Source organism: Ceratotherium simum, chromosome 6 (assembly GCF_057802395.1).
Source record: "Ceratotherium simum simum isolate JZ-2026a chromosome 6, ASM5780239v1, whole genome shotgun sequence".
NCBI lineage: Eukaryota > Metazoa > Chordata > Mammalia > Perissodactyla > Rhinocerotidae > Ceratotherium > Ceratotherium simum.
Window position 1 is genome coordinate 37,217,981 of NC_141905.1, and position 24,722 is coordinate 37,242,702.

At 34.8% G+C, this 24,722-nt stretch overlaps 1 protein-coding gene across 9 annotated transcripts in view; it reads left to right on the plus strand.

Moving 5' to 3' along the window:
• JMJD1C (jumonji domain containing 1C) overlaps window positions 1–24,722 on the plus strand; it is a 343,413-nt gene that overhangs the window by 307,118 nt on the left and 11,573 nt on the right. For 5 of the 9 annotated variants that reach the window (XM_087432153.1, XM_014784919.2, XM_087432152.1 and 2 more), the window contains 14 exons: window positions 580–752; window positions 1,035–3,241; window positions 7,661–7,862; window positions 10,601–10,815; window positions 12,046–12,198; window positions 15,643–15,732; window positions 16,225–16,352; window positions 16,547–16,760; window positions 17,280–17,494; window positions 18,142–18,420; window positions 21,376–21,544; window positions 22,134–22,224; window positions 22,717–22,847; window positions 23,228–23,350. In XM_087432153.1, coding sequence (XP_087288279.1) covers window positions 580–752; window positions 1,035–3,241; window positions 7,661–7,862; window positions 10,601–10,815; window positions 12,046–12,198; window positions 15,643–15,732; window positions 16,225–16,352; window positions 16,547–16,760; window positions 17,280–17,494; window positions 18,142–18,420; window positions 21,376–21,544; window positions 22,134–22,224; window positions 22,717–22,847; window positions 23,228–23,350 — 4,390 coding nt within the window. Of the gene's footprint in view, window positions 1–579; window positions 753–1,034; window positions 3,242–7,660; window positions 7,863–10,600; window positions 10,816–12,045; window positions 12,199–15,642; window positions 15,733–16,224; window positions 16,353–16,546; window positions 16,761–17,053; window positions 17,159–17,279; window positions 17,495–18,141; window positions 18,421–21,375; window positions 21,545–22,133; window positions 22,225–22,716; window positions 22,848–23,227; window positions 23,351–24,722 lie in introns of those variants that run through there. The other 4 variants (XM_087432151.1, XM_087432149.1, XM_087432150.1 and 1 more) reach the window with 4 other exon arrangements.

A 24,722-nucleotide genomic window follows, 5' to 3' on the forward strand; every position in this document is an offset into this window, starting at 1 on the left:
TATAAAAAATTAATTTTGTTATACCTCCACACCTCCAAGTTTAATGGTCCAGCAGTGTTTATAGTTTATAGTGAATTGGAGTACAGTTGGGCCTTGAAAATTTAATTTTCTGTCAATTCTAAGTAAATAGTTACGTTGGAAAAGTTTATTATTTTTGATGACAAAAATTGACAAACTTGATTATATTTCTATTTCTGGTGAAATGTATTTTAGGAACAACAGATTCTGTTTTTTCTATTAGCAGCATATATTCTTTTGGTGTTAGAATCTTAGGAAATCTTATAAGCTAGGTTCTCTTTACATCCTTTATTAGTTAAAGGCAATGACTTCAAGATCTGCATTCAGTAAAATAGATTTCTGGAAATTTCTGGAAATTACCATTTTAATGCTGATTAATTTTCTATATCATATGAAAAAATCCATCTAATTATGTCAGTTACTTATTTTCTGAATATTTCTATAAAATGCATTTAGAAAAAGTCACATGCTTCATAAATATACTGCTATTAAAGTCCTACTGTGGTATCATGTTTAGCTTTCTCTAGTAATTGAAGTCTGATTTTTTTTTTTTTTTAATAGAATTCTCCTAGTCCTTGGTTACATCAGCCAACCCCTGTGAGCTCAGCAGATGGTATTGGATTACTTAGTCACATTCCTGTCAGACCTTCCAGTGCAGAGCCTCATCGTCCTCTTAAAATTACAGCGCATTCCAGTCCACCGTTGACAAAAAGTTTAGTAGATCATCATAAAGAGTAAGTTCACCGGTGCTAAAAACTTATAAATACCTTGTCTTTTATAGTTTTTCTTAATTCACTTTCTAAACAGGTAACTTTAAGTTAATAAATGTCTTTAAATGGCTTTGAATAAGTACTATTCTTTCTGTTTGATGTACTTTCTGATTTACTTGATAATATTAGAGTACCTGAAAGGAAAGTCATGTTTTACTTTTATAATAGAATGATATTGCATAGAAGCTATCTTTTTATCATACAACAAAAAGTGGTTACAAAAACCTTTGTGTGTTTTCTTGATAGAGAATTGGAGAGGAAAGCTTTTATTGAACCATTACGTTCTGTTGCATCCACATCAGCAAAAAATGACCTGGATCTAAATAGGTCACAGACTGGAAAAGATGGTCACTTGCATAGGCATTTTGTGGATCCTGTATTGAATCAATTACAGAGACCACCCCAGGAGACAGGAGAGAGAGTAAACAAATATAAGGAGGAACACCGTCGAATTCTTCAAGAAAGTATTGATGTTGCTCCCTTTACAACTAAAATCAAGGGGCTTGAGAGTGAGAGAGAGAATTATTCCAGAGTAGCATCATCTTCTTCTAGCCCTAAAAGCCATGTCATCAAACAAGACAAAGATGTAGAATGCTCAGTATCAGATCTTTATAAAATGAAGCACTCAGTGCCTCAGAGTTTGCCCCAAAGTAACTATTTCACAACATTGTCTAATAGTGTGGTCAATGAACCACCAAGGTCATACCCATCCAAAGAAGTTTCAAATATTTACACTGAAAAACAGAGTAATACCCTTGCTGCATCAGCTAATCCTCAAACTCTGACTTCATTTATATCATCTCTTTCAAAGCCTCCACCTTTGATTAAACACCAACCGGAAAGTGAAGGTTTAGTAGGCAAGATACCAGAACATCTTTCCCATCAAATTGCCTCTCATTCAGTAACAACCTTCAGAAATGATTGTAGTAGAAGTCCTACCCATTTGACAGTTTCTTCCACAAATACACTCCGGAGCATGCCTGCTTTACATAGAGCACCAGTATTTCACCCACCAATCCATCACAGCCTGGAAAGAAAGGAAAGCAGTTATAGTAGCCTTTCCCCTCCAACTTTAACTCCAGTGATGCCTGTAAATGCTGGTGGGAAAGTTCAAGAATCACAAAAGCCTCCAACTCTAATTCCTGAGCCAAAAGACTCTCAGGCAAATTTTAAGAGTTCTGAAAAGAGTTTGACAGAAATGTGGAAATCTAATAATAACCTCAGCAAAGAGAAAGCTGAATGGCATGTGGAAAAAAGCAGTGGAAAGTCACAGGCTGCTATGGCATCTGTCATTGTACGTCCACCTTCTAGTACAAAACTTGATAGCATGCCAGCAATGCAGTTAGCTTCCAAAGATCGAGTTAGTGAAAGATCTTCAGCTGGGGCAAATCAGACAGATTGCCTCAAACCAGCAGAAGCTGGAGAGACTGGAAGAATCATTCTGCCAAGTGTGAATTCAGACAGTGCTCACATAAAACCCGAAAAAAACTTGCAGGCTGTCTCACAGGGCAGTGTTCCCAGTTCAGTTACGTCTGCTGTAAATATAATGTGTAATACTAAAACGGATGTATTCACATCTGCTGCCACTACCACCAGTGTTTCCAGCTGGGGTGGTTCAGAAATAATTTACTCTTTATCAAATACTGTTTTGGCCTCTAAGTCTTTAGAATGTACCTCTTCAAAAAGTGTCAGTCATTCAGTGGCTCAAACACAGGAATGCAGGGTCAGCACCACAGCTCCAGTTACACCATCCAGTAGTAAGACAGGAAGTGCTGTTCAGCCCAGCTCTGGGTTCTCAGGCGCAACTGATTTTATCCATTTAAAAAAGCACAAGGCAGCATTGGCTGCAGCTCAATATAAAAGTAGTAACGTCAGTGAGACTGAGCCTAATGCTATGAAAAATCAGACATCTTCAGCCTCCCTTCTCTTGGATAGCACTGTAGTCTGTAGTACAATAAACAAAGCAAACTCTGTAGGAAATGGGCAAGTATCCCAGACAAGTCAACCAAACTACCATACTAAACTGAAAAAGGCCTGGCTTACTAGACATTCAGAAGAAGATAAAAATACTAATAAAATGGAAAATTCAGGGAATTCTGTATCAGAAATTATTAAGCCATGTTCTGTCAATTTAATAGCCTCTACATCTAATGATATACAAAATAGTGTAGATAGTAAGATCATAGTTGATAAATATGTAAAAGATGATAAGGTCAATAGGAGAAAAGCCAAAAGAACTTATGAATCTGGCTCTGAAAGTGGAGACTCAGATGAAAGTGAAAGCAAGTCAGAGCAAAGGACTAAAAGGCAACCTAAGCCAACTTACAAAAAGAAGCAAAATGATTTGCAGAAGAGAAAAGGTGAAATAGAAGAAGATTCAAAACCCAATGGGGTTCTCAGCAGGAGTGCCAAAGAAAAAAGTAAACTGAAGTTGCAGAGCAATGGTAATAGTGGTAAGTAAATTACTTTTTTATCTCAGATAAAGTGGGCTGTATGTTCTTGCAGTAATGGTGTGGTTCTTTAAAGACTGGTGAGCTTAAAGGCATCTTTTGACTTTATTTGTATGCTCTAGCATAATGTATGTACTCATTGACCTCATTTCTATATTTCATAAGTATCCTGTAAGAAGAAATGAGAGAAGACATATCTCTCCATTTTTAAGAGACTTGTAGAGATATGTTTTACCTAGCACTAATATTGGCAAAAATCTAGTGTGTAATTTAGTAGTTACTCAGAATTTTGACCATTTCTAACAACTGTCAAAATAACAGTTATAGCTATCACACCAAAAGTAGATTTCTAATATTAGGTATTTACCTATAACAAGATATGGTTGTAAAAGAAATCCTATTCACATATACTTTCTGTAAGTCACATATTTAGAAGAGAATTACTTCAGAGGAGTATGGATGTGGGCTATACCTCACCTCACCCTTCTCTCATCTAGTGACAAAATTGAAAGCTTATTGAAATTACCTTCTATTTAACTAATAATGCTACTCATTCAAGCAGTCCTTAACAATGGGTACAAGTTAAATAAAAGTGGGAGGAGCAGGTGAGGGAGAGGCCATGTTGTGGTTTTGTGTGTTCGTTTCTATATTCAAGAAGAACTTCTATAATAAGTAAAAGTTTCAAAAATTGATAATGTTTATATTTCGTTTATGGCTACAGCTGGGCAGAATAAGTGATGCTTGCCAGTAATATTCACTATAAACTGTTTCTATATGTTTTTACTCTAGCAGTAGTTTTTCTCAGTTTGCTTATTTCTTTTTAGGTATGTTGCACAGTGCAGAGAGCACTTAATAGTTTCACTATATCCATGTATTCATCCACATACAATATATGAGATATCTGTGACAATGCGGACATTCAAGAAGTTCTTTCATGAGAATTGGGATGCTTGAAGGCACTTACTTGGGCCTTTTCACTGAATGAGGTTTTCCCACATGCCTGTGTGGAAACCAGAGGCAAAGTGAAGGAGAGAAAAACAGGAGGATGGAATCCTAGAAAAGGACAGTCAGAAAGTGAAAGAACGAAGGAAAACAAGCTCAACTAGAGACAGAGAGGCTGACAGACTGAAATGCAAATATAGTCAGAAGAAAGAAAGAGAGGGAGATTCACAACGAAGGATACAGGATGTGTGCTATTTATTTGAGTATTGGATCATATACAGTGTTGCTTTTTCTTTCTCATGTGTTCTGCTCACTTCCCCAATGAATTCTTACGAAGCTTAGGGTGGTCAATAGTTTCTCTTCCGTTTCACATCACATTCCTTTGGTGTTGGGTATTCAAATACTTGAGTTAAATTTATAGAAAACAGAGATGGGAACCTTCCAGATTTTAACACTTAGAAAACTCTTGTGAAGTTAAATTTATAAAATTAACTCTTAATGAAGTCCATATTCTATTTTCGTTTTAAGGCTAAATGGGACAAAGACCGCAATCAGCATATTTTCCCCTCAAGTTGTGATATTTGATGAAATCTCCCCTACTTAGTAACTCAGTAGCTTCAGAGAGGGTATTTTAAGTCCCATTTATTCCCAAGTCCAAAATAATATTAAGCGACTATTAAATGCCGTCTGTTAATTGTGGGCAGAGTTGATTTGCCTTTGTTCTAGGCTATCTAGAAGAGTTCTCTAAATTGGGAGTTCGTAAGTCTAACTTCTACACCTGAGTAGGTTGTCTTGCTCATGGATTAACTATGACCTCTATCCTTCTATGTTCATTGGAGTTCTCATCGGTCATAGTCAATCAAAAAGAGTGAGTTAAATCTGCACTTAGAGAATATAATCTGATTACATACACTATTATACATGTATACTTATATATACACAAATAGATATGTAATAGTGTGTTTCTTAGTACATTCTAAAGCCAGGTATAATAAATTTTGCTTTATCTGTTTTGGAATGTCTTCGTATCTGCTGCCTTTTGTTATTGATAATTAAAAGTTGGCTGCTTTTCTGTGATTATTTTTTACATTATTTTATTTTATGAACTGAAATTGCCAATCAAATTTAAATATATATGTATGTTCTATGACACACAAAACCAGTGGTTTAACTATAATCAGAGTTAATTTCTATATCTCAAAAAATATGTTTTAAGGTGATGGCATATCAGAGATTAAAAGTTAGCATGTATTTGTCTCTTATTTTCTGCCTCCCTAGTTTTCTGTTGCTAGAGCATCTGTTTGAAGATTTGCTTCTAAATAGAGAACTAAGGTTGAAAAGGTTCTTACGGTATAAAGGAAATAGAAATACTGTTGAGTTAGGTATTTTTTGTTTACTAAGTGTCTTAATCTCAAACTTTTAGATTTTAGATGTTGCCAATAGATTGGATATATAGAATTGAAAGATGAAATTTTATTTATTGTACAAATACTATTATAATAAAATTCATAAAAGGAGTTAGCTACAGTCATGCGTGGCCTGCTCTAGAAGCAAAAATTATAATATCAAAAACTGTCCATATGACCTGGGCCTTCATGACTTTGTAATTCATTCATTCGTTTAAAAAAACAAAGGCTCTAAGTGTCTGTTTTATGTCACAGGATTGAGATTTGCTTTGAAATGTCCAGTTCTTTATTATAATACTATTTAAATTGTTCTCAATGGTATGGTTATCCATACTCTTTGAACTGTTCCATTATTTGGAATGTAAAAGCATATTGGTTAATAGTTGTTTTCTAGTCAATATAGAAATAGATTGCATTTAGTTTATTCTTCTGTAACAAATGCCAAATAAAAATTTATCAGCAGTGTACCATTTCTATTGTTCATTCTGACTTCTAAAAGCTCTGAATTTTTATACAGTTCATAGGAGAAAACTGTCTAATAAACAATGAAGGAAATAACAGACCTTTTACACAAGTCTTCTGGAAATGTTGTTATTCCTCAAGTGGTATATTTGCACATGTAGTATTTCTCTAGTGGATTAAGCCAAATGGCTCCTTGCCCTAAGTTAGAGATAGAAGGAGGGAGAACATGTAAAGAGCCAGACAGTAATCCTAAAAGTGCTTCATAACTTGAGCCAATTTTAAATGAGCCACCCTGGAGTTTAAACACAGTACTTCCTATGTTAAGATGTGGGATCTTGCTGTAATTGTACTGTGTACACTGTCAACAGGTAAGTGAGAGTGGGAGCTCAGGACAAGAGTTTTGCTACATGTTTCTGCAAGAAATATATAGTCTGAGGAGAATAGTTGTATTGCCTCTGATCCATAAAATGGGCATGATTAGAAAACACAAGGGTTGGAAATAGAATTTATTCTTTCAACATGACAGAAATAGCAAACTGTGTAAATCTCATGTCTGACATATAGATATATTGATATGGGCAGTATAAGTACACTTTTTAAGAGTCAACAAGTATCTGCTTGTCCCAACATAGGTTGCTTTTGCATGAATATATTTTTTTAAATGTAATAGGCAAAATTTAATTTGTGTGTAATGTTTTGAGTTCTTCCTGCTCTATAGTTATTACAACAATTTGTTGTTGTTATAACAATTTGTTGTTATTACAACAGTTAAGTTCAAGTTAATAAACATGATGGAACAGTGGTGTATAGGAAATAATTAATTTTTTTTCCTGCAAATGTTAGGCTGTATAGTGCTTTTGAGTTTTTTTTCTTTAGACTTTGCTGATACCCTTTTTTTCTTTATACCATCAAAAAAGACAGCCAAGTTAATATTGGCTTTTTTCTTTTACTTTCTTCAAACCCTTTTATTTTGCTAAAAGATACTGCTTCCATCAATATATTGATATCAAATGGAGGGCATTATAATAAGGGAGAGATATTAGGAGAAATATCTTAGCCCCTCTTCTCCCAAATATTGGTATTATAAATCACTTACTTCTCCTGATGAGCCACACATACCTTGGAGAGTCAGATTAAGTATTTCAACACAATATAAGTATGTTGAAACTAGCCTGTAGTTTCTAAAACTTTTGGTCTTTAGGTTCTTCCTGTAGATCTTGAAAGAGCTTCCTCCTACATATACCAAATTTCTGTGTAGAAAGTCTATATTTTTAGCTATAGATTTACATGGAAGACATATGATTCTCATGTTTGCTATTATACAAATGTGAATATTTAATATGCAGAGATTTCAGTCAGCTAGAAGATTTACTTAGCTCTGCATTTCCAGCATACTGACATAAGAGTTCGTTTGGTTAGTAGAATAGTAAGTAAATAGAAATGCTGCTGTGGACTTTTTAGTTATTAATGAGTACCTAGAACTATACTCTTTGCTGCTTTTCTACAATCTTAATATATTGTCACGACTGTATAATTCACTTGAATTTTTTATCTTTATTTACCTTTCTAAAAAGGTATAATCTTGCTAATACTTTCCTTACTGGTTTTACAGCTGGCATCCCTCGTTCAGTGTTGAAAGATTGGCGTAAAGTCAAGAAGCTGAAGCAAACTGGGGAATCCTTTTTACAGGATGACTCCTGCTGTGAGATAGGGCCTAATTTGCAAAAGTGCCGAGAGTGTAGACTTATCCGGAGTAAAAAAGGAGAAGAACCAAGTCACTCACCAGTATTTTGTAGATTTTACTACTTTAGGCGGTAAGTGAAAATACGTTATTGGGGGCAAGTATGTTTATCGAATATTGGAAATTATACTATCATTCCGAGGGTGTCTTTTGGAGATGGGAAATGAGTCTTTGAGCCTCTTTGTTTCTGAAACAGTATAAAAGAATATTAAACTTTCTTTTGTGCTAAATTTAACAGTTGCTGTCGGACTAAATTCATATTCACATTCCTACTTCTGTTCATATAGCCTTTCTCTTCTGAGATATTTAATCTTCTTTAATGAGAAAATGTTAGTGTTTTTTTCTAGAAAATGACTGGAAACAGCAGTTTGTTTGATTTAAGGATTTTTTAAGAATTTATATACTTTGGGCCGGCCCCGTGGCTTAGTGGTTAAGTGTGCGCGCTCCACTGCTGGCAGCCCGGGTTCGGATCCCAGGCGCGCACCGACGCACCGCTTCTCCGGCCATGCTGAGGCCACGTCCCACATACAGCAACTAGAAGGATGTGCAACTATGACATGCAACTGTCTACTGGGGCTTTGGGGGAAAAATAAACAAATAAAATTATTAAAAAAAAAAAGAATTTATATACTTTGGCCAAAGCAATGTTGCATTTATATCTACATTAGCTAGCAATTACAAATAGTCTATAAATCTAACTGAGCAATCTAAGTATTAAACCAAAATCAGTGCATTATATTGGGATACCCATACTTTTGTTAAACATATGTAGCTATAAAAATATGAGTTATAAGATGATAAGAAGGATTTGTTAGTACCGTATCACGTCACAGGTTTTGTACTAAATATAAAAACAATTTAAAGTTGTTATTAACCTATATACTACTATAATACTAATATTACTAAGTAATACTTTAATACTAAAAATTTATCAGATAGACTTGTAAGAATTCAACTAAAGAATAGCTTGGTAACCCAGCCAGTAGAGACTAGTTAATGTCTCAGATTATAGAATCAGACATTCTTTGGTTTTAGTCCCAGCACTGTTCTTTCGTTCCCCTACGACTTGATCAACTATAGTAGGACTACAGCTATGCCTGTCTCATCCGCATAATGTGAGTGAGTTATACTGGTACCTGCCTCAGAGAGGTTTCATGAAGATTAAATGAGATAAAGTACACAAAGTCTTTAGTGTAGTACCAAGCACATATAAAATGTTCTATTAGTGTTTTTATTTTTTGCAATTATTTTCCTAATCATTATCATGATCTTCTTCCTAAGAAGTTAGGAGACACTTTCCTCTGGCAAGTATACTGTGCTTGTGGCCAAGAACCCAAAAATATGTTGTATAGGCGTATCTCGTTTTATTGCACTTTGCTTTGTCATGTTTCACAAAGATTGTGTTTTTTGTAAGACCCTCCACCAGCAAAAAAGTTGAGTTGCTGAAGGCTCAGATGATGGTTAGCATTTTTTAGCAATAAATTATTTTTAAATTAAGGTATACACATTGTTTTTTTAGATGTAATGCTGTTGCACACTTAATAGACTACAGTATAATGTAAACATAAATTTTATATGCACTGGGAAACGAAAAAATTGGTATGAATCATTTTATTGTGATAGTCACTTTATTGTGGTGGTCTGGAACCCACCCCACAATATCTGTCTCTGAGCTATGCCTGTATTGGTAGGAACAGAACAAATTCTATTTCTTATTTACTTCATGGTCTTTCTAGCCAACAATCCTCAAAAGACAGACAACTTCCAAGAATAGTTATGGAAGGTAGTATACCTAGAAGTGCAGAAAAGGTGAGAGAGGAATCAGAAGGAAAGTAAGTTTGAAGAGATAAGAAAATCTTGGGAAAATTTGAAGGAAAGAAATGTTCAGGTAGAGATAACATAAAACTGAAATAAGATGATGGGTTATAACAAAGGAAGAGATTTGGTTTAGAAAAAAGAGGGAAAGGGTAAGGTAAAGGTATGAGAGAAAGGGGTAAAAGGAATATTATTGGTGGTGTCCATTTGGAAAATACAGAATGACTTGTAATGAAATTTTGATATCCCCTGTTTGAGAGTAAAAGGAGTAAGTACAAGGATAATTGAGGAATAACCTCCAGTCAGTAAGAGAATGGGCATTTTGCCTTCCATTTACCCGAAACTACTCTGAATTGAGTAGTTAGATTAGTTGGATATCAGAAGCTAATACGAAGTAAGCACACTAATTGGATTCCTAATAAACTATTAAGAGTTTCATCCTTGTTCCTCTAAATCACGTTAATAAAGTGTTATCTTAATGAAAAAAGTGTATGTGTACCTGGCATTTTCTTAATCCTCCCAGTGAAAATCGTAGGTGTGATTTAGGGCATTTTCGACTTTAAAGTTTCCTGATTTAGATTATGTATAAAATAACAGCATTGCTCTAGGCAGCATTTGGCCAACATTTTAACTCTTGTCCTCTTCAAACACTTGGACATAGTTCTCATTTGATTGGAGTTGAGTAGTTAAGTATAAGTGATAGGGAGAGTCTTATTTCTTGAAATAACCTAAAATTGGTGCTGCTTATCACTGCCATTTGTGTAACACTATGAGAGTTATTTAAGTTGGTTAAATTTAATAATCAAGGTGTATATGTAATTAATAATCAAGGTGCGTGTGTGTATGATGGACTACCCCGTTTTCTTGTTTTGTAATTGTAAATATAATTTATATATATAACGTAATATAAAGATATAAATTAATTATAAATTTGCAGCTTAAAAAAAACCAGACTTCTATCTTGGTATCTAATGCTTTTATGTTTTAATATTTCAGATTGTCATTTAGTAAAAATGGAGTGGTTAGAATAGATGGTTTCTCTTCTCCTGACCAATATGATGATGAAGCTATGAGTTTATGGACACACGAAAATTGTGAAGATGATGAACTAGACATAGAAACTTCAAAATACATCTTGGATATAATAGGTGATAAGTTCTGTCAATTAGTAACATCTGAAAAAACAGCTTTGTCCTGGGTGAAAAAGGATGGTAAGGAAGTTAAATACTTAGAACATGCAACTGTACAAATTTCATTTTAAGAATTTCTATGAAGTATGTTTAATTTGTGGGAGAAGTCCCTAATCTTACCTAGTCTTGTTGACTTTTAATTTTGATAATGACGATTTTTTTATGTAGAAATGCACCTGTATCTCTTAAGGTAACAGATATTTTCCAATTGAGGCGAGTTGAATGAATTAACAATTTTGTGAAATCACAATAGCATTTTCCTATTTCTGCCATTATGACATAATTTAGCATGATAAAGACACTTGGGATGCGAAATTGGGAAATTTTGGCATTTGCCATATAAAGATGTAATCCATCTCAATTATTTAAGTTTTTAATCTGGTGTGGTTCATCACAGTCTTTTGAGTTAGAAGATAGACTTATTATGTTTGAATCTCAACTTCTTTCTTAGCTGTATGGGAATGATAACTACCTCATAGATTTATTTAGAAAGTAGTTATCTTAATTATGCTTACTTATGTAAAGCATGTAACATACTAGGTGCTCTAAATGTTAGCTTATTTCCTTCTCTTCCCTGAAATCAGTGGTTTGTCCCCCAGGGGACATTTGGCAATGATTGGAAACATTTTTGGTTGCATAGCTGAAAGGTAGGGGTGGAGGGTAGAATACTAGCATCTAATGGGTGGAGGCCAGAGATGCCACCAACCATCCTACAATGCGCAAGATAGTTGTCCCCAACAACAGAGAATTATTCAATCTAAAATGTCAAAAATGGGCCCGGCCTGGTGGCACAGCAGTTAAGTGCGTGCGCTCTGATTCAGCGGCCCAGGGTTTGCAGGTTCTGATCTCGGGCGTGCACCGAGACACCGCTTGTCAAGCCATGCTTTGGCAGTGTCCCATATAAAGTAGAGGAAGATGGGTACAGATGTTAGCCCAGGGCCAATCTTCCTCAGCAAAAAAGAGGAGGATTGGCAATGGATGTCCGCTCAGAGCTGATCTTCCTCACAAAAAAAAAAAAAAAACCTTAAAATAAAATGTCAGAAGTGCCAAGACTGAGAAACTCTCCATTGATGTAAGTAAATCTTCTGAAGAGAATTACTAATTACTTCAAGAAATCTGCTGTTGACCTTTAGTTAATATATTCTTCAAAGTTTTTGGTTTGCCTTTAAATTTTTGTTTTTGTGTATTTCAGTGAAAATTGCGTGGAAAAGAGTATGTTTGCCTTTAAATTTTTATTTTTCTGTATTTCAGCCAAAATTGCCTGGAAAAGAGCAGTGAGAGGAGTCCGGGAGATGTGTGATGCATGTGAAGCAACGTTGTTTAACATTCATTGGGTCTGCCAAAAATGTGGATTTGTGGTCTGCTTAGATTGTTACAAGGCAAAGGAAAGGAAGAGTTCTAGAGGTTGGTTTATAAATTGAAATTTTTTGTAATGTTCATTTTATTTAGGATCACTCGTCTGGAAAATTATATGTATGTGTTTTTTTTTTCCTACCTTCCTTAATTATGAATATATTACATTAAGGAAGTTTTGTGAAGTTTTTTTGTTGTTTTCTTTTTTTGTTTTCTGTGAGGAAGGTCAGCCCTGAGCTAACATCCGATACCAGTCCTCCTCTTTTGGCTCAGGAAGATTGGCCCTGGGCTAACATCCGTGCCCATCTTCCTCTACTTTATATGGGATGCCGCCACAGCATGGCTTGACAAGCGATGTGTTGGTGAGCACCCGGGATCCTAACTTGTGAACCCTCGGGCCGCTGAAGCGGAGGTCACGCACTTAACTGCTACACCACCAGGCCAGCCCCTGAAGTTTGTTTTTAAAAGGAGGAGTAACCACAGTTCATTAAATGGCCAGATTTTCTAGAATAAAACTGCATCTGTATCTTTTTAGCCTGTTTAGTAGATACACCCTATCATTTCAAGCAGATGGTTTCTAAATGTAGCCCAAATTTAGGTTAGGCATTACTGCTGTCAGGTTCCAATGTGTAGGATCCTGGAGTCTCTTCTACAACCTGTTAATTACACAGTCATGCACATAAGTAAACAATCTAATACTTCCTAATATGAATTGATTTTTCTAAATATTGGTCCATGAAGTTCAAATCAAAATGTTCAAGAATATGCTGCCACTAGTACCATTTACTTCTAGTTCTTAGAGAATGAAGTCTTTATTATATATGAAACAGCCTTTAAAACTATTATTTTCAATTTCTAGATAAATAAAATGGCACAGAAACAGTGTTCTGCATGTTAATACAGCTGGAGATAATATTGTTTAAAAAGGAAGTAACTAAATGTACCTTTTCTCACGCTAAAGATGTTTTTTAAAAAGTTTATCCAAGGCAGTTTTGGAGGTAGCTAACTAATACTGGTAACCCGAAAGTATTGAGTTGCTTGGGGTAAAGTCTTTTTTTTTTTTTTTTTTAATAATTTTATTGATTTATTTTTTCCCTCAAAGCCCCAGTAGATAGTTGTATGTCATAGCTGCACATCCTTCTAGTTGCTGCATGTGGGACGCGGCCCCAGCGTGGCCGGAGAAGCGGTGCGTGGGTGCGCGCCCGGGATCAAACCCCGGGACACCAGCAGCGGAGCACGCGCACCCAACCGCTAAGCCACGGGGCCGGCCCGTTTGGGGTAAAGTCTTAATGAAATGAGAGGATTCAAATTGTGCAATTATTTAGAAGTAAAATCATGTTTAGTGATAGACTGTTCGATGTCTAAAAACAATGAATGTCATTTTTCATTTCAGGCAGCTCTTTTTCAGAATAGTATATCAGATAGATGAACCATACTTTAGCCATCAGTATCTTTTCCACTGATAGGATTACTCAAGTCTCACCCTTTCTAACCCTTTTACTTATACACTCAACACTTAGTAAAGAGCCCTGAGCAAGTGGGGAAGCATGTCCAAACATCTACAACTAGGTGTTTCTGTGATATGCAAAAGATATGTAAGTATTAGTAAAATATGAAACCATCATAAGGAATGCATTTTAGGCAGTTAAATATCTTCAAAACCATAAAAATATACTTGGATGTTTTCAGTTGATAGAACTAGCTGCACTGTTATAAAACTTCGTGACATGGATTTTACATTCCTTTTTACTGGTTCCATATTATTTTTGTTTTTCTTTTGCCTAATTAAAAAGGAATTAATTGTATTTTGCTATATTGTATGCATATATATAAGCATGAGTCCTTTTTGGAAAAAGATAGGGTATGTATAATAAACCGAAATAGTTGTATTGCTGTTGATTTTCATAGTACAGGCATACGTCAGAGATATTGCGGGTTCAGTTCAAGACTACGCAATAAAGCAAGTCACACAAATTTCTGGTTTCCCAATGCGTCTAAAAGTTATGTTTACTCTATACTGTAGTCTATTAAGTGTGTAGTAGCATTATGTTTAAAAACAATGTATATACTTTAATTTAAAAACAATTTATTGCGGGCTGGCCCCGTGGCTTAGCAATTAAGTGCGCGAGCTCCGCTACTGGCGGCTGGGGTTCGGATCCTGGGCGCGCACCGAGGCATGGCTTCTCCGGCCATGCTGAGGCCGCGTCCCACATACAGCAACTAGAAGGATGTGCAACTATGACATACAACTATCTACTGGGGCTTTGGGGGAAAAAAAGGAGGAGGATTGGCAATAGATGTTAGCTCAGAGCCGGTCTTCCTCAGCAAAAAGAGGAGGATTAGCGTGGATATTAGCTCAGGGCTGATCTTCCTCACAAACAAACAAACAAACAAACAAATAAATAAATAAAAATAATTTATTGCTAACCATCTTCTGAGCCTTCAGTGACTCATAATCTTTTTGCTGGTGGAGGGTCTTGTAAAAAACACGATATCTGCAAAGCATAATAAAACAAGGTATGCTTGTACTATTAATTTGGAAAGTATAGTCAGTCACTGTATCTTTTTTTGCGGGGGGGCATAACCTATATCCCTTGAGTTATATTCTGTTTTTTATATATCTCCTTATTTCGCTAAGTATTTTAATAAACTTACATTAACTAGTTCATAGCTTTATATGGTGGTAATTAACATAAGTGTCTAAAATGTAAGCAGTTAGAAAACATTTACAAGTTACTATGTAGGCTTTGGAGCAGAAAGTCAGAAAACTTTTGAAGAAAAGCAGTTTTAGACTGGATTTGAATTTTATTTAGTCTGAGACTTTTCATAAAACAATAGTTGTAGATTTTTTTCCTGTTAAATTTAATGAGCTTAGTGGCCTTTATGAAGGTCTTATAGCCAGGTCATAGTAGCTATGTCATTAAATTTATAGAGAAAGATCTCTTTGAGATCAAGGTATTGAATATTTTTTCTGTGTATGATATGACCCATGCTATGCCTTAATATGTTTACGACTCTAGGTGTGGAGCCTTGTGAGTCAATAATAGCAATTAAATACTATCTGTAAAGTGGAGGCTTTTTCATATGTCTTGTGACAGTTCTTCTACATGTCTTTGAAGCATAAAAGGAAAGTAAGTTAGCAACAGCCTCAAACTTGTATCAGTCTAACGTAAGATCAGACAAAAATTGGCACAGAAAATAGCTAAGAGATATAAGCTACAGAGAAGCTAAAATCAGAGAAGGACAATAGAGATGACTAATACATTAAGGATAATAAAGAATGGTCATTTTAGAAAAGGCTAACATATCAATTTTGTATCCTGTTTTTATAAAATTCTCAGAATGGTGCAACTGTCTTATTTTTTTTAAGAACCAAACATTTGAAGCCTACTATTGATATGTTATATAATTATTAACCTCTTTATATACAAGCCATTAATTTTATAATAGCAAAACCATAACTGATATAAAAGTATGTATGTTATAATCTTACAGATAAAGAACTGTATGCTTGGATGAAGTGTGTGAAGGGACAGCCTCATGATCACAAACATTTAATGCCAACTCAAATTATACCTGGTTCTGGTAAGTATAAATATACAGTATTTACTTAACAGTGTAACAGCTCTTGGTTGCTCAGATTATTTAGGAGCGTGTAAGAGTATAATAGAATGGAGAGGTAAAGTTTATCTAATCTTGAATTGTTCTTGCTCAGTTCTTAGAATCTATATATTAAAACTAGCAAGACATGCCCAACTCAGTGACGAAGAAAGCCTGAGGAACCATTTTAGAAGAGGAAAACTAAAGTGTAATGAAAAAGCTTACTAGATTTATAATGAAAGGTTATTCTACTTTTTGTGAGCATAGTGAATTTTTAATAATAGAGGTAAGACTGAAAAGAATAGAGGACATGAATTTGGTTGAATGATCAAACCTGAAATAGTTGGAAGGAATGACGTAAAAATGGGAAGAAAAGTAAAAAGACACAAGAAAGCCTCCACAAGAAAAACAGGAAAAAATTTTGTAATCTTAACAGGTAGTGGTAACCTTCTTATTAACCACTATTATATTTTATAGTTTTGACAGATCTTCTAGATGCGATGCACACTCTTAGAGAAAAATATGGTATTAAATCCCATTGTCATTGTACTAACAAACAGAATATACAAGTTGGAAATTTTCCTACAATGAATGGTGTGTCTCAAGTGAGTAAAACATCTCTAATCACTCAAATAAAATGTATGGTTAAATTAATTAGCTTTGATATTTGAAATCCAGTTTAGATCTTGTGTTTTGTAAATTATGTTTTCCATGTTACTGCATCAATATAACTACTACTTTTAACTCTGAATAACTGAAGAGATAGTATTTTAAAAATTCAATTGTTCTACCCTTGTAGGTTTTACAGAATGTTCTTAATCACAGTAATAAAATTTCTCTGTGCATGCCCGAGTCTCAGCAGCAAAATACCCCTCAGAAGTCTGAGAGTAATGGCGGCAGCAGCCCAGGGAGTGATATAAGCACAGACAGCAAGTTAACTCCTCCAGAATCCCAATCACCACTGCACTGGTTAGCAGATCTTGCAGAGCAAAAGGCCAGAGAGGAAAAAAAAGGTAAATATAATTAATTATCTAAGTTTGTAACAGAGGATTATAATATAACCAACAATATACTGTTATACAGTAATGTACTATTCACTTAGAACAGTTCTGTCTTTTGCTTGCATTATGGCTTAGGTTCAAGAAAACATTTGTCTTATTAGGAGCTTACCTCCCTGTGATTGCATCAAAATTAGTTACAGAATCATTTGTGGATAAGCATATCAATAAAGCCACCAGAGCAATAGATTTGTAACTTACTTATACTTTCTCCCTCTCTTAGTTATAGCATTTTTCATTTGTGACAGGTACAAACTCAGCTACATGTCTAAGATATTGAGGAAGGCCTTTTCATATTCAAACAATTTGACTCCATTTTGAAGGATCTAACCCATCCTTTGGTGTTTGTTCAGGTGAATAAATCCTTAGTGCTACAGTTTTTCCCTCTCACTATAAAATGTAGGGTGCCAGTTTTATGTACACTTTAGCAGCGTGCTTAATTTCACTTGAGTTTTGTAAAATGATTTATTTCAGAAAACAAAGACTTTGCCCTTGAAAAGCAAATTAAAGAAGAGAGAGAACAAGACAACCCTGATTCTCCAAACAGCAGAACATCACCTCCTGTGTCCCAGAATAATGAACAAGGCTCAACTTTACGGGATTTGCTGACCACAACAGCTGGCAAGCTACGTGTGGGTTCTACAGATGCTGGCATTGCCTTTGCACCAGTGTATTCGATGGGAACCCCAGTGAGTGAGATGCTTGATTTTTGGCTTTCATATGGACCTTAAATTTAGACGATTTGGAGACTTGGCTGTGAACTACATGATATAAGTCTCATAACTTAAAAACTGGAGATTTTGTTCTCATTCCAGGTGAAAAAGGTTGGGGGAGAGGCATTTTGGTGCCAGAACAGCCCTAAGATACTCCTTCAGAATTTGAAAACCATTTATCTAATGGGGGAAGAAAACATATGGAAGTGAATGTTTTGTTACTTAAAATATTCAGAAACCAATTTTTGCTTTAATTATTCACCTGAGAAAAATAAAAACAGAGTAATTGCATAGATAGGCACAAATTTTTAGTGGCTTTTAAAAGTATATGGGAGATTCCACCTATCTGTCTCCTCTGCCCTAGTCCTAAAACAATATAAAAGGTAGGAAACCCACACTTCTAGTTTCTGCAGACCTGGCAGTTTCTCACGTGGAGACCACCAAACTTCTGGTTCCCACCTGTCAAGGACAGCGTAGGGACTAGACATCCATATCCACTGACAATTACATATTCTTGAAGGCAGGTATATTGTGTTGGTTGTTTGCTATGTTAGTAGTAAATCAAAGTGAAAGTTTAAAAATGTATACACTTCCTCTCAAAATATAATTTTTTTCCCTAATAGAGTGGTAAAAGTGGAAGGACTATGCCAAACATTCTTGATGACATAATTGCTTCAGTTGTTGAAAACAAAATTCCGCCAAATAAAGCCTCTAAGATAAATGTGAAACAAGAGCTTAAAGAAGAACCTAAAGAAAGCAGAAAATCTGCCATGGATGAAAACAATAAATTGTACAGTGATATTCCACATTCTTGGATCTGTGAGAAGCATATTCTTTGGCTTAAGGACTATAAAAATATCAATAATTGGAAGCTTTTCAAAGAGTTTTGGAAACATGGACGAGTGAGTATTTTAAGGTGATTTTAGTACATTGTTAGAGGAACTGAAGCTGGTTGAATAGGCAAAATGGTTCTCTCCTTAGGGATAGAACGAAAGCGGAAAGATAGTACATATCACATTTGGGGTGGAAGTAAGATATCAAAATACCGGAAAGGTGACCAGGATGATTATTTCTGAATTCTTATTTTTTGGCCAGATTTATATGAATTAACCAGGGAAGCACTGTTTATTTGGTGTTATATTTTTGATCTATCAGTCAACAGACTTAATAAAGCCATATATTTACAAAGTTTGGTACCTCCTTTCTTTTTTTACATTTGTATAGCCCAGTTAACAGACTTATATCTACTATTAAAATGTTAATTCTAGAAGCATTTTTCTTGAACTGCTGACAATGTAGTTGTTTTTTCCTTTAATGTTTATCCATAGGACATTTATTTATATGTTAGTTTAGCAAATCTTGAATGATAAACTCCATTATTTAATTTTATTTGAGAATAATTGATACACATTTCAGATGGCAGTTTACTACATTAACGCACAAATTATGAACAGAATTAAGAATTTTCATGACTTAGTCTTATGTTCAGTTTTTTTCTTGCTTTCTGGAAAACATCATTGGTATTTTATTTCACTTTCTTCAGTCAGCATACTTATTGAGCACCTAATAAAATCCAGTCTTTGTGCTGGCTAGTAAAGATATAAAAATGAGTAAGTTATATAAAAATGAGTAAGAACTGTTTTAGTACAATGGTTTGAAATCTTTTTAGATCACTAATCCTTTTCAAAATTTGATGAAAGGTTGGTTCCTCTCTCCCCAGAAAAAATACACACCTGTTCATTTCATATGTACAATATTAAGTATATATTTCTTTGGTTGGCTCTCCTTGAAGCCCCAATGCCATTGCTGGGTCACAATTTAGACCACTTAATTTTGTGTGGGCTTGAATAAATGTTTTTATATATATGTTAAATATTCTAAGAAATTTGTTCAAGGTGCTATGGAAACCCAAAAGAAAGAATGACTAAGCTAGAGTACGTATTCAAAATGGCTAGTCTGAATTGATGCCACAGAGGTTAAGTGAAATTTTTCTAGATGGACAAGAGGTTGGAGGTAAACAAAAGGCATCAGGTGTTTGGGGAACTGTTCAGTAGTTTCGTTTCTCTGGAACATAAGTAAGAGTTCTGTGGGGTAATGGTGGGGAAATGAGGTGGTTAGGGTTATGATTATGAAGGACTTTACATATCATGCTAAGGAATTTGAACTTTATCCTGTAGATGATAGTTTTAATTGAGGAATCAAAGTAATCAGATTTACATTTTAAAATAACTGACAGCAGGGGCCGGCCTGGTGGCGCAAGTGGTTAAGTGGTTAAGTGGGCGCTCTCCGCTGCGGCGGCCCGGCGTTGGCCGGGTTGGATCCTGGGCATGCACCAACGCACCGCTTGGCAAGCCGTGCTGTGGCGGCCTCCCATATAAAATGGAGGAAGATGGGCATGGATGTTAGCCCAGGCCCAGTCTTCCTCAGCAAAAAAAAAGAGGAGGATTGACAGATGTTAGCTCAGGGCCGATCTTCCTCACAAAAAAAATAAAGAAAGAAAATAAAAAAATAAAATAACTGACAGCAAAGCAGATTGGAAGTTGAATTAGAGAGGAATAAGACCAGAGGCAAGGAGTCAAATTAGGAAGGCTTTCGGTATGTCAAGAAGATAATGATGATGATGGTCTAAGAATTCTGCTTCAGAGTACTTTAATATACTAATTAACTTGCCTCTATCATTTTTTAAAATCTTTTCCCAAGTTTCTGGTTATCATAAGAAAGAGTGGCATAGGGCTGGATAGGAGTACTATTGGATAGGCATAATAAGGCCTGGGAATTAATGTTAATTGCTGGCAATAGTTAATTATCTAATAGCTGAACGTGTTTTAATAGTTAGATATATTATTAGCCTATTGAAAGGAAGTTTAATGGAGTCACCCAAGCAGTTAACCAGACTTTAGGGTGGTTTTGTTGTTGTTTTATTTTTTTTCTTTTCTTTTGAAAAATCTTTTGTGATAAGAACCCTAGCTAGAGGTTATTCCTGCTGTTATGGTTCCCAAAGTTTAATCTTATGAAGTTTGAGTACTTCATAAATATCATCTTTTAGGAAAAAGGCTTGTCACAACTTGCTGTGTTCTCTATATCTCAGACTTTTACTTCATTTGTAATAAAGGAATTTAAAAAAAAACAGAAAAATACATCAGATTGCCTTAGAGGTTTTTTTACATCAGTATTGGAGTTTTAGAAGCAATAAATCTTCAGTTGTTGGTTTTTGGGTTAGAGAGCCTTGAGGGAATTTGAACTCATGATTTCAAAGGAGAGATTCACTTCAGGGAATCAGTCATTAGGCTTGAAATTTAATGTTACTATGCCTGGTTGTTTAATATTTTTATTTATCACGATCTATGTATGTGGACGTAGAGAATGTGGTTTAAGTGATACAAACTCAGAATGTATCTAAATTATGTTTTAATCTCAAGGACTGTATGTATTTAAAATCTTATTATATATATCACGTGTACAAATATATAAATAGGTTATGTTCCCTCTATAAAAATTAGACTGTAAATAAAGCAACCAAAAAAAATCCATCTTTATACTGCCTAGAAATGAAATTTTTATAATAGCCTTTCAGACTTCTTTCCTGAAAATTACTACACATTTTAATTTTTATTTTCAAAAATGGCAATGTCCTCTACATGGCATTCTCTCATCAGGTTTTCTCCTTCGATGATACATTGTGAACCTCTTTCCAGGTTAGGGATTATTTTTAATAGCCTTTTTTATTTTCACAATTTATCATTAGTCCTGAAACTTAGTGTGTTATCCATTTGTTGTATTTGCATGTAAAATTAAATTTTCGAAGTGTCTATATACCTTTTAACTTTTATTTATCTATCTATTTACTTATTTATAAGCCTGCAGTGGTTTCTGGTGTGCATAAGAAAATGAACACTATCTTGTGGAAGGCAGAATCAATTAGTCTTGATTTTGGAGACCACCAAGCTGATCTCCTGAACTGCAAAGACAGCATTATTTCAAATGCCAATGTTAAGGAATTCTGGGATGGTTTTGAAGAAGTTTCAAGTAGGTTGTTCTTTGTTTATTTGTTTTACTGTTTTCTTGAACATATACCCCAAAAATGATAAATTGCAAATATGGCTTAACAGATTTTTAGTCTTTGAAACTTCTGTTTTATTTTGTTGTCTAATAAAAAGAAACAAATACTTGGAAAGAAGAGACTGAGTCCTATTCCTGGTTCCACCCCTAATTTCTTTTGACCATAAAGAAGTCATTTATGCTGTTTCCTTATACCATATGGGGAATATTTTTGGCAACCCCATAAACCTTTGAAAATTGAATTAAATAATTTATGTAAAATACTTTGAAAAATTAAAAGTAAAAATGTAAGACTGTAATTTTAATAACAATTGTAGAGATTTTTTAAAATAATTTTTTGTGACATTACAAATATCTACGTGCATAAAGAACAAAAGTCTTAATACTACATAAGTACATAAGAAATAAAAGTCAATAAGCAGTCATTCATTAAGTGTACCTACTGTATGACAATCGAATCATTCATTCATTTTACATTTCTTCCTTTCTCTCCAAATGTTAATAAAAATTAAAAGGCAGCGATTACCTTTTTAGTAATTAACTGCATTCTTTATAGAACGGCAAAAAACGAAAAGTGGAGAAACAGTTGTTTTAAAATTGAAAGATTGCCCTTCTGGAGAAGACTTCAAGACAATGATGCCAGCAAGGTATATCTTTCGAAACTTTCTATTTTGACTCTTGGCTTTTTGAAATTGAGCTGAGATTATGCCCAGAATTAGGATAAGGAACTACAAATGTGACTTTTAGGCATTTTCGTCCTCAATTAAAAATAAATAAATAAAAACAAAACTGAATCTCTAGTCTCAGCAGGGTAAAGTCTTTAGGTTAGGACAGTGAAGGAAAGAATGCTCATGTGACAAGATATAAGGCCCAGTTTGAGACTTCTCTTCTCTTGGCACCTTTAATTTGCTGTGATTAGGGAAGGAAAATTGCAATTTTAGTCAGTATCACTTCTGTTCTATGCTTGCCCATGTGTTACACATTCATTTAACTGGGAATGAAGGCAAGGAAAGTGTTACCTGTCAAAGGCCTCAAGGAAAGGTTGTCATGTTTTTAACAACTTGAAAATTATATATTTGAAAGCATTTAAGAATGTAAATCTTTATTCCAAAGAAGTCAATGCAGTTATTATTCTTTAGATATGAAGATCTTTTAAAAAGCCTGCCATTGCCAGAATATTGTAATCCAGAAGGAAAATTCAATTTGGCCTCTCATTTGCCAGGATTTTTTGTACGCCCCGATCTAGGACCCAGGTTGTGTAGTGCCTATGGTAGGTATATATTTGCTTTTTTATCGGTTTCAAATTATATGGAATTTTAACTAACTTCTATCCAAAGATAAATTGTCTAATGATTTTTAGGTTCTACTAAGTATGTTCTTGTAATATTCCATTGAAATCTTTTTCTGTATCTACTAGTATATTAGGAATTAATAGCCAATGTATGGTCAAGTACCTGCTAATTCCTTGCAAAATATTTACATTTTCTATTAATTTGATTTTTGGGGATGTTTCATGGATTTGGGGCAGGTTTTGGAACAGTAAGACTAAAACTCAAATTACAATTAACAATTTTCCTCACAGTTGATTTGGGGGGGAATATAGGAGATGTGTAAAGTATACTGTCAAGTAAAATTTTATTTTACACACAGGTGTAGCTGCTGCTAAAGATCATGATATAGGAACAACAAATCTCCATGTTGAAGTTTCTGATGTTGTAAATATTCTAGTCTATGTTGGCATAGCAAAAGGAAATGGCGTTCTCTCGAAAGCAGGTAAAAAAAACTTAAAGAATAATGGTCTTTGGATTAATAGTTGAATAACTACACACATTAGTATTATCCGGAATGTCAGCCTCTGAGTTACCAGCAGAGATTCCAAAAAGAATTGCAATGGATATAGGAATATTCTAATCTTTGTTACTTGAAGAATGATTAATTTACCTGTCTTTTTTTAATATAATAGGAATTTTAATTTTAAAAATGAATATTTTTATTTATTTGCTCCTTTCCTATCATTAAATATTGTGTTTATGAAAATAAACTGTTAAGCTCACATATGAACATTTACTGAAGAATAGAAACTAGGTCCTGGGGCTTTGAAAATGATTAAGATGTGGTTTGTGCCACAAGCAGTATTCCTTTTTCCTCTCCGGTATCAGAGAAAAGGGACCTTTTCTCCTAAGTGGAAATCATCTTTCTATCCAGTGTATAGGTTTTAGAGTCCATCCTCTGGATTTCTTTCTGAAACCTTGTTCCATCTGTTATTTCCTTCTTCATAGACATAGTTCTTTAAACTCTCCCTCTCCACTGGCTTCTTCAGAGTAGGAGCAGACTCTAGACTAAAACCTCTTTCAAACCTTGTCTTCCTTGCCACCATCGTATTGCTCCTGCCCTCATAACAAATTCTTTGTTGTCTCTTTCACTTCCCTTTCACATTTCGACTCAGTACAGGTTGGCCTTTATGCCTGCCACCCCCTGAAATTGCTTTTGCTATGGCTCTCACTGACGGTTACAATTGGGTAATTCAGTGGTTTCTTTCTGGCCCTTTTATTACTTGCCCCCTGTATAATAAATGGCACTATTAATCACTGCCTCTTCAAATACTGGCCTTGGCTTCTATGACACTACTCCCCTGGTTCTTGTCACCTTATGGAGTTACAGACTTTATTCTCTACCTTTTCTAGTTTACATGCACTTACTCTGAAATATTCTATTCAAGACTTCCAGCCACCACTTAGATCACCAATTCTATATCTAGAGCATCTACAGCGTGGTGACTAGGTGCTGAGGATGTGGGGGTTCATTATAGCAGTCACTCTACTTTTGTGTATAATACACAACCTAAATTCCCCCAAAACTATAGAGACTCATTTTTATATTGTTTCTCAGCTCCCTTAACTGACACTATTGATTGTAGTAGATAAAAACTCTGCCTCCCCAACTCCCAAGGATTTGAGAGTCAGACACACTTGATTTGTAGTCCCAGCTCTAGCACAGAAGTGTGTGACCTATGCTGTGACCTATGGTTCAAATTACTTATCCTTTGAAAGCCTGTGATGCTGCGGAGTTAATTATCTCTCTTATACCTCGTTGTACTTTGTTCAAATCATTCCCTATAGCACTTACTCCACAATACAGAGGTTAC